At 42.1% G+C, this 14,346-nt stretch overlaps 1 protein-coding gene across 1 annotated transcript in view; it reads left to right on the top strand.

Annotated features, from left to right (window-relative positions):
- PMS2 (PMS2 postmeiotic segregation increased 2 (S. cerevisiae)) overlaps window positions 1-14,346 on the top strand; it is a 28,153-nt gene that overhangs the window by 1,901 nt on the left and 11,906 nt on the right. Inside the window, exons 2-10 of the mRNA XM_006889761.1 lie at window positions 918-1,057; window positions 3,120-3,206; window positions 5,756-5,858; window positions 6,969-7,152; window positions 7,738-7,905; window positions 8,408-8,505; window positions 10,505-10,604; window positions 12,513-12,597; window positions 14,191-14,346. Coding sequence (XP_006889823.1) covers window positions 918-1,057; window positions 3,120-3,206; window positions 5,756-5,858; window positions 6,969-7,152; window positions 7,738-7,905; window positions 8,408-8,505; window positions 10,505-10,604; window positions 12,513-12,597; window positions 14,191-14,346 — 1,121 coding nt within the window. The remainder of the gene's footprint in view (window positions 1-917; window positions 1,058-3,119; window positions 3,207-5,755; window positions 5,859-6,968; window positions 7,153-7,737; window positions 7,906-8,407; window positions 8,506-10,504; window positions 10,605-12,512; window positions 12,598-14,190) is intronic.

Genomic DNA, 14,346 nt, shown 5'->3' on the forward strand with positions numbered 1-14,346 from the left:
ACAGTCTCCTCTTGTGTGATTAACAGCCTCTGAAAACCTGCTGAAGGGTCAGCTCTGAGTCAGTTCTGACTCAAGGGCACACAACAACCACACGGGCACAGTGTCAGCAGGACTCTTTAGTTTGAAGACTAACCCCAAACCAAACCTACTGTTGTCGAGTTGATTCCAACTTACTGCAACCCACAGTTCTACTCTGACTGGGACTGCCCCGGGGCATTTCCCAGACCATCTTTACGGACCTTGACTGCGACCTCTCTGTCCTTAAAGTGACTGGGAGGGTTGAACCTTTAGGTTAATAGCTGATTGCTTTAATTACTGTGCCACCATGGTTCCTTAGTTTGGCGGATATGCATTATAATTCTATGTTAAATGTCTGTTACTATATATTTGATGAAGCATTTCTTGACAGATGTTTGAGGATTGTGGAACATATATGTGCAGGTATCTGGGAAATGTATGTCAGTATAACAGATGAATAGATCTGCTGTCATGACCAAGGAGTCTTTTGCTTATTGTATAATGGGTTAGCCTGCCGACTCAAGGATTGGTGGTTTGAATGCAGCAGCTGCTGCTCTGTGGGAGAAAGATGAGCAGTCTCTGCCTGTAAAAATTCCCAGCCTTAGGGGAGCTCTGGTGGCCTAGTGGTAAGGAGCTGCAACTACAATCCCAGAGGCGCGAGGTTCAAATCCACCAGATGCTCTGCCGGGGAAGGAGGGACAATCTCCTCCTGTACCAGTCAGATCTGATTTGATGGTACGCTCACACAAAAATAATAAAATAAAAATGGAAAAAAAAATTAATATAAAAAAATTCCCAGCCTTGGGAACTCTGTCGATTGCTGTGAGTCAGAATTCACTTACTAACAACGGGTTTGGCTTGTTATGTTACCATTTGTTTCTTGTAACTGATTCTTTTAGCTCGGAGCTCGCCAAGGCCATCAAACCTATCGACCGGAAGTCAGTCCATCAGATCTGTTCTGGGCAGGTGGTCCTGAGTCTCAGCACAGCTGTGAAGGAGCTGGTGGAGAACAGTGTGGATGCTGGTGCCAGCAGCATTGGTAAGCCTTCCAGACACCAGAAGGACCGGCTAATGCCATCCCACCCAGGAAACATCTGTTAGTGTGTAAGACGGTCAAATGTTGAACCAACAAGTGATTGTTATTTTGACTTAAATTTAGTGTATATTATGTGTTTGCAAGGTCTCTGGGTGACACAGCTAGTGCTTGGCTACTAACCTAGAGGTTGACAGTTCAAACCTATCCAGCAGTCCCCAGGAAGAAAGAGCTGGCAGTCTGTTTCCATAAAGATTAAGCCAAACCCACTGCCCTCAACTTCTGACCCGTGGTGACTCCATTGGGTGACTGCTGCATAAGCCGTTATGGGAGGAGATTAACATCTTTCTCTTGTGGAATGGCTGGTAGGTTTCAACTGGCGACCCTCTCTTAGCAACTTGACGCACAATGCCCTTCACTACAGCTAGGAAACCCTAGGGGGTGCTTCTGCCCTGGCACACACGGCTTCCTGTGAGCTGGAGTTGACTTAATTATAGCAGCTTTGGTTTTGGTTTTTACATTACTATCTAACTAAGACGCTCTAGTGATCTAGTGGTAAGGAACTGTGCTGACAATCAAAAGGCATGTGGTTCGACTCTACCTACTGCTCTTTGAGATAAAGGTGGACTGGTGGATGGTCTCCTCCTCTCATGTAATTTGCTGCCTCTTAAAACTCACTGGAATGCCATCCATGGGTTGGTTCTGACTTGATGTCCATAACAACATAAGGATCTAACTGCTGCTGTTGTTGGTCCTCAAGTCAGGTCCAAATCAGATCAACCCCAGCAAACACTGTAAAACTGCCCCAAAGGATGTCCTCCCCTGAACGCTTTGCTGGAGCGGGTGCCACGCCTTTTCTCTTGAAGAGTGGCAGGTGGATTAGAACCTCTGACTTGTCTGTCAATCTTTTAGTCAGTTCATTATCAGAGCTCATTAGTATTTATCACAATAGCAGTTAACTTTTATCTTGCTATTACTGCTTTGTACCAGGCAGACACTGTGCCAAGAACCATGTATGGAATTTTATTGTTGTGTACCTTAGAGTTGGAAGTGACCCATAGCTGACCCTTCGGCAGGTTTTTGGAGGCAGTTAATCACATGGGAAGAGACTGCCCGTCCTTTTCTTGCAGAGAAGCTGGTGGCCTCAAACCACCTGCCTTTGGGATTGCAGCACAGCTTCTTGCCAGTAGGCCACCAGAGCTCCCTCTGGTATACAGAATAGCTCATTTAATCTACAAAATAACCTTATGAAATAGGAATAATAACAGTCTTTTTCTGGGGAGCTCTGGTGGCCTAGTGGCAAGGAACTGCAACTACAATCCCAGAGGCGCACAGTTCAAATCCACCAGATGCTCTGCTGGGGAAGGAGGGACAATCTCCTCCTGTACCAGTCAGATCTGATTTGACAATACACGCACACAAAAATAAAATAAAAAAAATTGAAAAAAAAACCAAAACAAAACAGTCTTTTTCTGCATATTATAGATGAAGAAATCAAGGCATAATAAATTTACTTTTTTCCCATTTTAACGTTATGTCATTTACAGATAAAAGATTTGAACAATAATAATCTCTATTAGGAATTTCAGGAGCTCCAGTAGCCTAGTGGGGAAAGAGTTGCACTGCTGACCCAAAAACATCACCTCTCTGATGGTTTGAATCCACCAGCTGCTCCTCAGGAGAAAGATGGGCAGTTTCCTCCTGTGTGATTCACGGCCTCTGAAAACCTGTGTGGAGGTCAGCTATGAGTTGGTTCTGACCCAGTGACATGCAGTATTAGTGACGTTAGGAGTTTCTCAAGAACCTTGATTGAAGAGACTAGCTTCTTTGATATCAGACTGTGTTCGATGTCTTCCATTCAACAAAAATAAAAATAAAATTGTCTTTTTCTGGGTTCTAGTTAATAGGAATTTTAAAAAGAAAATCTTGTATCAAATGATAATAATACATATAAATAAACATAGTTATGGCTTATATTTACCCTGAATTACTTATACAGATATCACTGTAAAGTTTGTGAGTAGTTGTGGATCATTTCTTTCAGAAATAGTATTTCCCCCTTTTTTAGATCTAAGGCTTAAAGACTATGGTGTGGATCTCATTGAAGTTTCAGACAATGGATGTGGGGTAGAGGAAGAAAACTTTGAAGGCTTAAGTAAGTTGGGTTTCTAAATCGTGTTTAAAATATTTTAGCAGAATGTCTCAATTATGTTTTTTTAAATTTTGTTTCATTGAAAATATCCACAGCAATTCAATAGTTATGCATATTCCATTTATTGATGTTGAGCCATTTGTTGCTGTTACATGCTGTCGAGTCAGAACTGACTCATAGCTGAGCCTCCAGGGGCTTTTTTTTTTTTAATTATATTTTATTAATTTTCATAAACATTTACAGAGATTTTGGGCTTCCACTCATTCATTGTTACACTATTCTCTCTACCCTCCTCCCAGTTTGTTCTTGTCCAAATGCCACAGTGCTTGTCAAAGCCAGTTCTGATTAATCTTCTTTGTCAGTGTGTCCTTTGCCATTCCCTATCACTCCTCCCTGAGAGAGACTTCACCCTGAGTCATAAGGAAAAGGGGACGGCAAATTCTCTTAGCTACTTCCTGCTGAAAAGGGACGCTGTGGGTTTCAGGGTGAAGATCTTCTCTCACTACTCTAAAGGGCCCCTTTGGCAGTAGGAAACACATAGACTATTACTCCAGGGGCTTTTGAGAGGCAGTAAATTGGATGGCAGGAGATTGCCCATCCTTCTTCCTCAGAGGAAATAGCTGAATTTGAACCAGGTACTTTGAATCAAGGGCTGGCAGTGCAGCTCCAAACCCATTAAGCCACCAGAACTCTACTGACTGGTTTCTTCCTCAGTAACAAAAACGTATTGCCATCTGAGGATGCTGTCTGATCTTTTGAGTTGCCATCATCAATTTGATGCCGTATAAATCTTAAAAGAGCATGGTGCTCAAAGCAGACCTTTTTTAGCCAGTTAAACAAAACCTTTGCTCAGTTTTAAGGTAAGGGATATTTTTGGTTTAAGATATAAAGATTATTTTTTAGAGCCATAGTTTAAATAGCCTCCTTGGCTCCAGAAAATCTGGATTCTATGAGAATTTTAAATTCTGTTCTATAGTTTTACCCTTTTGATCAGTGTTCTTCTATAGGTGCTTTGGTAAAATGTTTTAGTAGTAGTTTCTGAGTATCATCCACCTCTCATCTCATGGCGAAGGAGGCAGTTGTTGTTGGGAGCAATTAGCCATGTATTGCATATCCTCCTAGTCCGGATTCTCGTTCGTCCATTGTTTCAGGGGAAAAGAAACCATTATCCGTGCCTTAGCTCACTGCTTACAGACTTTTAATACTCCAAGCACTTTTCAAAAACCTAGAAGGTAAACATACTATTAGAGCAGTGAGCAGATGTCTCATAAAACATGACCATAAACCTCTGAACCACGCAGTCAAGTCTCCGTGATGACCTTTGGCCGTGCGTAAGCAGCCTCGGCAGCTACCCTTTTAAAACATCTTTGTTGTAAATTTATTTACTGCACAGCTTTGCCAGTTCATTTTTTTACAAGCGTACAGTTTATTGACGGCATTATCCTAAGTGATCGTGCGGCCTTCCCCTTTTCCGCTGTCATTTTCCCAGTCCGTTCCTCCCATTCCCATCTCCCTCCAGCCCCCAGTAACCACTAGTACACTGTGTTCTCTGCACGGTTGTTTTTCCTTGGCTGTTTTGTACAAATGAGGTCATACACCATTTGTCCTTGTGTGATTGACTTGTTTCGCTCAGCGTACTGTCTTTAGGCTCCAGCATACCGTGGCGTTTATCTGGACTTCATTTCCCCTCTTGGCAGAGCCTGTGTATGCGCCCCACCTTTCCGTGTGTGTAGGGACCGTCATTTGTTTAGCCAGCATCTGTTGGCCAGCCTTGAGTTTGCTTCCACCTTTTGGCTATTGGATACACATCCCTTTTTAAGTCTCTGTAATTCTTTTGGATCATACATAGTCTGTTTTTAGTATTTGAGGAACCACCTCACTTTTCCCTAATATCTGTACCATTTTGCATTCCTACCAGCCATGGATGAGTTTCGATTTCTCCATACCCTTCCTAACATCAGTTATTTTTCAGATTTTTTTTGCTTTTCAAATACTAGCCATCCTGGTGGGAGTAAACTGTATGTCATTGTGGTTTGGTTTGGTTTGTCGCTCTGACGGCTGACGATACTGAGTGTCCTCCTGTGATTGGTGGCTGTTTGACTGTCCTGTTCAGTGAAATATCTGTTCAAATCCTTTGCCGGTTTAATGATTTCATTTCTTGTCTTTTTGTTGTAATGTTGTCAAAGTTTTCATTCTTTTTCAGTTAATGTCTTTATTGTGGGGTATCTCAACGATTAAAACTTGTCATAGAATATAAAAGGAGTCCCGATGTTGCAGTGGTGAAGGAGTTCTAAACTACAGGTCAGCAGTTCGATCCCACGAGTCTTTCCCTGGGAGAAGGCTGAGGCAGTCTGGTGCTGCAGAAATTCACAGCTGGAAACCCTGTGAGGCAGTTCGACTCTGCCCCACTGCTCTGACGTAATCTACTTGGAGGCAGTAGTCTTGGTCTTTGTGGCAAACACAGCATTTTAAATAAGTTACTTTGAGTGGTAGTCGAATGTGTCTGTCTGTTGCTGGATGATTCCGTGGCCTTGTTTTCCTCTCTCTTTCAGCTTTGAAGCATCATACTTCTAAGATCCAAGAGTTTACTGATCTGACTCACGTGGAAACGTTTGGCTTCCGGGGGGAAGCGCTTAGCTCACTTTGTGCACTCAGGTGACGAATGTTCGACCCACTGACTTGATCCTCCCCAAAGCCCCTCTGAAAATGGGGAAGTGTGGCTGGCGTCACCAATGTCACAAGTTTCCATCTGAATTGTCTAAACTTGTGAATTTGGTTTCACCTTTCTTCTGAGCTCTATGCATATAGCAGTGTGTGGTGGGGGGTAGGGTGGATGGGTGTGTGTATGAAAAAAAGAAATAGAAATGTTAGCCTTATTTTGAAATGGCCATTTTTTCAGTTTTGAAATAAGTTATACTAGGACCCACCCCGCTGAGTTGGTGACCTTCCATTGGGTTTTGAGGCTGTAAATCTTAAAGAAGCTACAGCCCCCTCTCCCGTCCACAGAGTGGCTGGCGGGTGCGACCTTTAGCAGCCCACCGTGGAACGTGCTAGGCCACGTTGTTGTTCTTATAAACCAGCTAGTCCACCAGGACTCATAGCCACAGTGGACAACCCTGACCTTGACCTGCCCGAGGGTGGTGTGCTCCACCACTAACCAGAATCCGTCCAAGAGATGCCTTCAAAGAGAGGCCTGGTGATACATTTGTGAAAAATCAGGCATGGGGAGCCCTGCTGAGCCCAGTTCTGCCCCGACTCACGGGGCTGCCGGGAGTCACAGTCAACACGGTGATGGCTGGCTTTTGTACCATTGGTTTTAGTTTCCATTTTCAGAAAAAAAATTAATTCTTTTCATTTATAGGACAGGTTCTAAATTTTTTATGACTCTTACTTTACACACATAACTAAAAAAATCTTTGAATCCTTTCTAAAATTTTTGTTAGAATAATAATAATGAAACTGGGAAATCCTTGTGAATTTATACATTTTGAGAACCTTTATTGTTTTGCTATTGAATCAGGGAAAAAAATTTTTCCCAGTCAAAACAAAGCGTTTCCAGAATGTTCTGTTTCTAGTCAGTCAGTGCTAGTCTCTAGGTTTTATGATGGCTTTTTGCACATTTAGATCCCGTCAGTCATTTCAGAAGGATCATCTTTTTTTTTCTTGGCGAGTTTGGAGGGAAAGGGAAGGGGAGGCTGTGAGGCTGGGGAGGTGGCCGCCTGTTAGCTTCTAATGGAATGTCCCCCACCTGCACTTTTCTTCCAGTGACGTGTCCATTTCTACCTGCCATACATCGGCCAAAGTTGGAACTCGCCTGGTATTTGATCACAGCGGGAAAATTGTTCAAAAAACCCCTTACCCACGGCCCAAGGGGACCACAGTGAGCGTGCAGCAGCTGTTTTACACACTACCTGTGCGCCATAAGGAATTTCAGAAGAACATTAAAAAGGTACAGTTAATCCTGAACTCCAGCTGACAGGATGGACACACACAGTGATGGCGCCACAAAAGCCAATTGCCCGAGAGCCTCTTCTGTGGGTTTTTGAGAAGTGTTCCTTCCCATCAGAGCCTTAACTTTAGGGTGATTGGGCCTTTTCTTTTTTTAAAGAATCATCAGCTTGTATTATTGAAGAGGCCCTGGGCAGCTCACTTGCTCCATGCAGTGCATTTCTTGACTGCTGCTCCCATAGGAACTGATTGTGACTCAACATAAAAAGAAATCCTTAGCAACCTCAGTCTTTTCTCCACTTACCAACATATTATGTGTTGGTCCATGTGTGAAGATTTTGTTTTCTTAATGTTGGCGTTGAATCCAGACTGAAGACTGTCTTTGACCTTCTTCACAGAAGTTGGCTGTGTTTTTTTTAAAAGGGAAGTTTTCTAAGTGTTTTCAGTCCTCTTTACTTTCTGAAAGCAAGTGTGTCATTTGCATATCACAGGTTGCTAATGAACTGAATGTTATACGTTTAACCATGTTATTCTTGTAAGATTTGAAGTACAGTTGAGTAGTCTTATATTTGTGTCTTTTCAACAGGAGTATGCCAAAATGGTCCAGGTCTTGCAGGCTTACTGTATCATCTCAACAGGCATTCGTTTAAATTGCACCAACCAGATGGGCCAGGGCAAGCGGCAGCCTGTGGTTTGCACCAGCGGAAACGCCAGCATGAAAGAGAACATTGGCTCTGTGTTTGGGCAGAAGCAGGTACCAGTGGGCAGTTATGGAAAAGCCGCTCGCTTTGGTGGCTGTCGCGAGTTTTTCTTTCCTGTCCTTTCCAAGCAGTGATACTTGGAGGATAAAACCCAAGACTTGATTTCTGTAATGTACTCATAACAAAAGTTACTTAGCTTTTCAAAGCTGACCGTTTTCAGTCTTAGTCTTCCAGAAACAAAATAGCCTCCTTTCACTTTTGATCTATTTAAAAAAAAATCCTCCTTTTTACTTTTGATCCGAAAAACCATAACGTATTTTTTGCCAAGTAGTGATGATAACTAAATAGAAACCCAAATGTTTCATGTTTTTAATTTTTGAAAATTACTGTCATTTAAAATGATTAAGGCAGTTCTCAAGATTGTTTTGAGTTTCTTTGTTTTCTTGTGTGTATCACATCTCTAAGAGAGAAAGTACAGAGTCCCCCTCGTCCTTCCTGAAGTTGGACCCTCTCCGTCTTTGCCAGGAGATAACAGTGCATCTTGGTGTCTTTCAGCTGCAGAGCCTCCTTCCTTTTGTCCAGCTGCCCCCGAGTGAATCTGTCTGTGAAGAGTACGGACTGCGCCACCCTGAAGCATTGCCAAATCTGTTCTGGTAAGCGGCTTACTGCCAAGAAACTTCTAGTCTAGCATTTTTATCTCAAAATAGTGATTTTAAAGTTTACTGTTTCTTTCTCCCATTATAGAACTATTACTGTGGAGAAGGAGGGTTTGTGGAATGTTGTCAGTTACATCACTTTGTTCATAGACACTCTGGGTAGTTGGTACATTTCTGGGGTGGCATATCTGGAAGGGAGCCCTGGTAGCAGAGTGGTTAAAGCACTTGATTTGACCTTCCTAGCCCCTCCAAGAGAGAATGAGGCAGTCTGCTTCCTCTCTCTTTACAGCCTGGGCTTCTCGGCCTTTTGGCTAAGATCAAGTGTAGTATCTATTTACAGCCTGGGAAGCTGCATAGGGTTGCTGTGAGTCTGAGTTAACTTGAAGGCAGTGGGTTTGGTTTTGGGGTTTTACCCCAGATTTAATCTTTAGTAAATGTTGTGTTTAGTGAACATCTCGAGCATCTTTTAAATTCTTTTTCAAACATTGTAATGTTTTGTTTTATTGGGGTCTGGCAGAAGTCAATAGAAAATGTGTTTCTTTTTGTTGGTACTTCACCAAAGACCAGGCAAGTGTTAGTACTTTTAATGTGAGGAAAACTGAAGTGTCCTGTGAGCAGACGTGGCCCTGACACTGTCCCTGTTCTTACCCTCCTTGTGTTAATTGGAGGGTTTGTTCATTAGGAGATGGGCACGCCTGGTGTGTATTTTATGTGGAATAAGCACTTTCCCAGCGCTTGGAAGGAGCCCTGCTGACTCTGTTGTGAAGAGCTTGGCTGCGAACCATAACTTTGGCAGTTTGGACTCACAGCCTCTGTACAGGAGAAAGACCCCCTGTGGTCTGCTCCCATAAGGGCATTATAGCCAGAAAAAAAATCTCACGGGCAATTCCATTCTGTCTCGACATCTCTGTGATCAAAACTCGACCGAGTGGCACCCAGCAACCACAAGCAGCATGTTGGTGGATGGAAGTCTAACTGAGCATCCTTGGAAAGAGCGGGCCGAGCAGGCAGCAATCCCCAGGGCAGCCTGGGCTCCCTGGACAGCGGTGGGCAGCAGGAAGCTTCTGAGGGCATGAGCTGGGCTGAGACGGAGGACTGAGCGGCCAGTGACAGGAGAGCTGGAGCAACGCAGTTCTGAGCCCTCTGCACTGTCAGGAGGGCAACTGCTGACTGAGAAGTGTAGAACATTCTAGAAGGAAACGCTAGGGATTTGGTGGCTACGGGCTTGGCTGTGGTTTGAATCCATCGTGTGCTATGAGGAAGGAAAAGAAAGATGATAGCTCTGGTCATCTTTATGGACAATTGCCATTCATAGATGGCTTAGAGAATTCTGGAGAGGTTGGGTTCTTTTTATGGTTCTTCAGAATGGACCACAGATGCAGATGATAAAAATCTTAGAACCAGGGCAGCTCTGGTGGCCTAGTGGTAAGGAGCTGAAACTACAATCCTAGAGGCGCATGGTTCGAATCCACCAGATGCTCTGCTGGGGAATGAGGGACATTCTCCTCCTGTACCAGTCAGATCTGATTTGACAGTACACGCACACAAAAATAATAAAATAAAAATTTAAAAAAATTATTTAATTAAAAAAAAATCTTAGAACAGTTAGTTTCCAAATGGGGTCTAGTAAGTTCATTTTGATATAAGCTGAATCCTTCCCCATGTTTTTTCTGTTTTATTATTGTTACTTTCTGTTATGAGTATTTTTATGATTTGTAACATTGAGCATGAGTGAGTGAATATCTGAGAATGGCAGCATCAGGAAATTATGCATTGCAACTTTGTACGTACTATGTATTACCAACAACAAGATGTATCAGTAAGAAAAAGGTGGATCTAAGAGTCATTTGAGTACCTCCTGGTAGGTTAGGGATGACATGTAAATGTTAGCTAAACGTTAGATAAGTAGGTGTTTCATTCAGCTTTTTATTCTACTTAATTCAGAGAGTGCCATGTGTGTTTCTACTCCTACCCTTATCATATTAACATTGAATAGTATTTCAGGTTTCATTTCAAACTGTACTCATGGTGTCGGAAGGAGTTCAACTGAGAGACAGTTTTTCTTTATCAACCGGAGACCCTGTGACCCAGCAAAGGTACCTAAAAAAATTTGAGTGTTGTAATAGGTTTTGTTTTGGTTTTTTATGCCTTAAACTTTTTATTTCTCTTAACATGTTACTGTGCTTTAGGTGAAAGTTAGTTATATATGTTAGAAACATAGCAGATTAGTTTTCCACTCAGTAATTCCTACACAGATTGATGTAAAGTCTCATGCAGGCACTCCCCCCTCTTCCTCCCGGGGTTCCGTTTGTCCAGCCCACTTTTCCCTTCCTGCCGCTTTTCATCTTTAGGTTCTACACCAGCATTACTCTTTCACTCTCATATAATTGATTGTCCTACAGAGCACATTGCCCCTGGGTATTACTGTTTATTTTATAGACTTGTCTGTTGACGGGCTGAAAGTTGGCCTCGAGGACCGTCTTCAGTCTCAGTTTAGAATGTTGTCTTAGGGTAATTATCTCAGCTGTCTTGTGCTGCTGTACACAGATACACAGGTGGGTGGCTCTAATAAACAGACACTGTGCCCTTGTAGTTCAGAAGGTTTAAGTGTCAATTCAGAATGCTGACTGTAGGGGATAGTTTCTCACCCTGTTGGCTCTAGGGGGAGCTTTGTCTCCTTTCAGCATCTATAGACTCGGTGTCCCTGGAGATCTTATGTTTTACCTTTAGGCTGCCCCTGAGTCTAGAAGATTCTCAGCATAGGGATCCCAGGTCCAAAGGATGTGCTCTGTTTCCAGCACTTCTTTCTTGTTAGTACCGCATTCCCCTTGATCTCTGCTTGTTTAATCTCTTTTCTGTCTCAGAAGAGATTGACTCAGGACATAATATAACCCTGTAGAGTGTATCCCTCCTCTCTAACAAGACTGTCTCGAATCCCAAGACATTACCATCCTACCCAAACCAACACTGTGGAGTTGATTCCAGCTCCCACTTCCAAAGCTCTAAATCTTGATGGAAGGGCATCACCTCATCTTCCTCCTGGAGAACTGCTGGTGGCTTCAAACAGTGGACCCTTTGATTAGCAGCCCAGCATGTAACTAACTGTGCCTCCAGGCCTCCTCAGTGACATCGTGCTGTTGTCAGGTGCTGCTGATTTAGCTTCAACTCAGCAACCCTTGGCACAGCCGAGCACAGCCCTGCCGATTACCGTCCTCACAGTCTCTGCCGTGCCCAAGCCCGTGGTTGGGGTCACGGTTTCAGTCAGCCTCCTTGAAGCTGACCCTCTGCTTTTCTAAGCTTGGTGTCCTTCCCCAGGACTGGCTCTTCTGGATAACATGCCCAAAGCATGTGAGATGAAGTTTCACCGTCCTTGCCTCCAAGGAAACCCTGGTGGAGCTTCCTTCCAGACAGACTTCTTTGTTGTTTTGGCAGTACGGAGGATATTCAGTATTTTTCTCCAACTCTGCAATTAAAAGACAGCAATTTTTTGGTCAAACTTTCAGATGCATAAGAAGCAAGTGAAAATACCTTGATGTGGATCAGGTGCACTTTAGCCTTTAAAGTGATCTTGTTGCTCTTGAGCACTTTGGGGAGGACCTTGACGCAGATTTTCCCAGTACAACGTGTCTTTTGATTGCTTTTACCATGAGTGTTGACTGAGGTCCAGGTAAAATGAAACGAGACCTTCAGTCTTTTCTTCATCTCATGAGGTTGCGGTTATTAACTCTCAGCTGCTAACTGAAAGGTTGACAGTTTGAACTTGCTAGCTGCCCTGCAGGATAAAAGACCAGATGATCAACTCCAATAAAGAGGACAGCCTAGAAAGGCCTGTGGGGTAGTTCTGCCCTGTCAGGTGGACTTCTGTGAACCAGAATCAACTTGATGGCCTTGGGGTTTAAGACTCTTTAAAAATGTTTCTCTTTGGTGTTTCTTAAAATACCATGTTGTTACAGCTTTGGGGAAAATGTGCATTTCCTCTTTTCCACTCTTTGTTTTTTGCATAGGTTTCCAGACTTGTGAATGAGGTCTATCACATGTATAATCGACACCAGTATCCGTTTGTTGTTCTTAACGTTGCTGTTGATTCAGGTGAGTCCCACTGAGCTTGTAGTAAAAGTGGTGATTTACTTCTCAAGTGCTGTGACTGGAGAGACTTGTGTAACCATTTCTAGGGGACCAATTTTACTGTTGATATGAACTTTTCTGCTTCGTATTATTGGAAAGAGTGCTAGCTTTATTACTAGGTACTAGGAAAATATAAGTGTCTTTTTAGTTGACTGATTGATTTTTTTCATATAAATCAGAAGAGAGAGGAGAAAGATGCCATGAGAGTGTGTGAGCCTAGAATTTCCTCTCTGATTTTGAAATGAAGTTATTTTCATAGAGCCATTTCTCCTCTGATTATAAGATTACGATTGTTCATTAGCTGTAAATATCAGAATTCTGGTCTCTCGACACCTAGGGTTTGGTCGACGCATAGCTGTCCCTTGTCAATGTTGCACTTTGATGGTACCTCACAAGGACTGCGTTTTTCTCAGGTTCAAGGTGTATGACAGTCCTGCGTCCAGCAGGTCTCTCTGTGCCATTTTTCCAGCAGCCCATGCTTGCTTTGGGTCTCTGTGCCACATTTTGGGAATTCTCACATTTGCGGCTTTTTCCTAAGCTGTTGTATGTGGACTGTTTACAGTACAGTATAAATAAAATTTTATGTGCAGTGGGAAACCAAAAAAATCTCTGTGATTTTCTGTATTGAGATTTTCCCTTTGAAGTGGTCTGAACTTGAGCCTGCAGTGTCTCTGATGTCTGCCATAGGTTTAAGTACGTACGTGCACACCTTAAATAAACACACGCATCCCCATGTGCTTTGAAGTGAGAAAATAATTTTGAGCTATTTTTTTAAATCAAGTTCTTTACCTTAAACATGAGCATTCTCTTTTTACTCTGTTATTAAAAATGAGTCAGAAACATTTTGATAGCTGCACTGTATTTGAGTATGCAATATTAACAGGTTGATTTTTATAATTCATTGATTTTTAGATATATACATTTTTAGTTGATTGTGTTCTTCTTGTAATTAAATCAATGTATCTGGTTATCTCCTTAAGGTAAGTTCCTGGTTGAATTATTGGATCATCAATATGATAATTTTCCAGACTTCTGTATTACATTCAACCCATGTTGTCCCAACTTACACATACACCAACTGAGTGCTAAATAGTATAATTTTTATATTATGTTTTAAGTGAATGCTTATAGAGCACGTTGGTTTTCCACCTGTAATACTATTTCCATTCATAAATATTTTACAGCATTGGTTTCTGTACCCACATTGCAACCACATCTTCATTCTGTGCACCTTTCTCTCTTTCTTAAATTCCTTTAGTGATGCTATAATTTTATAGTTTTTAAACCAAATTTAGGAGGGATCGCTGGTATTCTGTTTTAGCTTGCAGTTATCCTTGGGTTTTGTTTTTATTTTGCCATTCGCTCATTCAAATCCTCATGTATTTTATCCATTTGAAAACATGTTATTTTTTTCTTTTTATTTGAAAGCCCATATTTATGATTTATGGATATTACTCTGACTCCTGTTGGTTTTTAATATATTACTTATCTTAAGTACATGTGGAAAATTTCTTTTCTGGATTTAAACATAATATTCTCTTTTGTTTTTGGCCTTAGAATGTGTTGATATCAATGTTACCCCGGATAAAAGACAAATTTTACTACAAGAAGAAAAACTTTTGTTGGCAATTTTAAAGACTTCTTTGATAGGAATGTTTGATAAGAATGTAAACAAACTTGACGTCAGCCAGCAGCCACTGTTGCATATTGGAG

This window comes from Elephantulus edwardii, unplaced genomic scaffold (assembly GCF_000299155.1).
Source record: "Elephantulus edwardii isolate Elephantulus edwardi_28Jun2011 unplaced genomic scaffold, EleEdw1.0 scaffold00080, whole genome shotgun sequence".
Classification (NCBI taxonomy): Eukaryota; Metazoa; Chordata; class Mammalia; order Macroscelidea; family Macroscelididae; genus Elephantulus; species Elephantulus edwardii.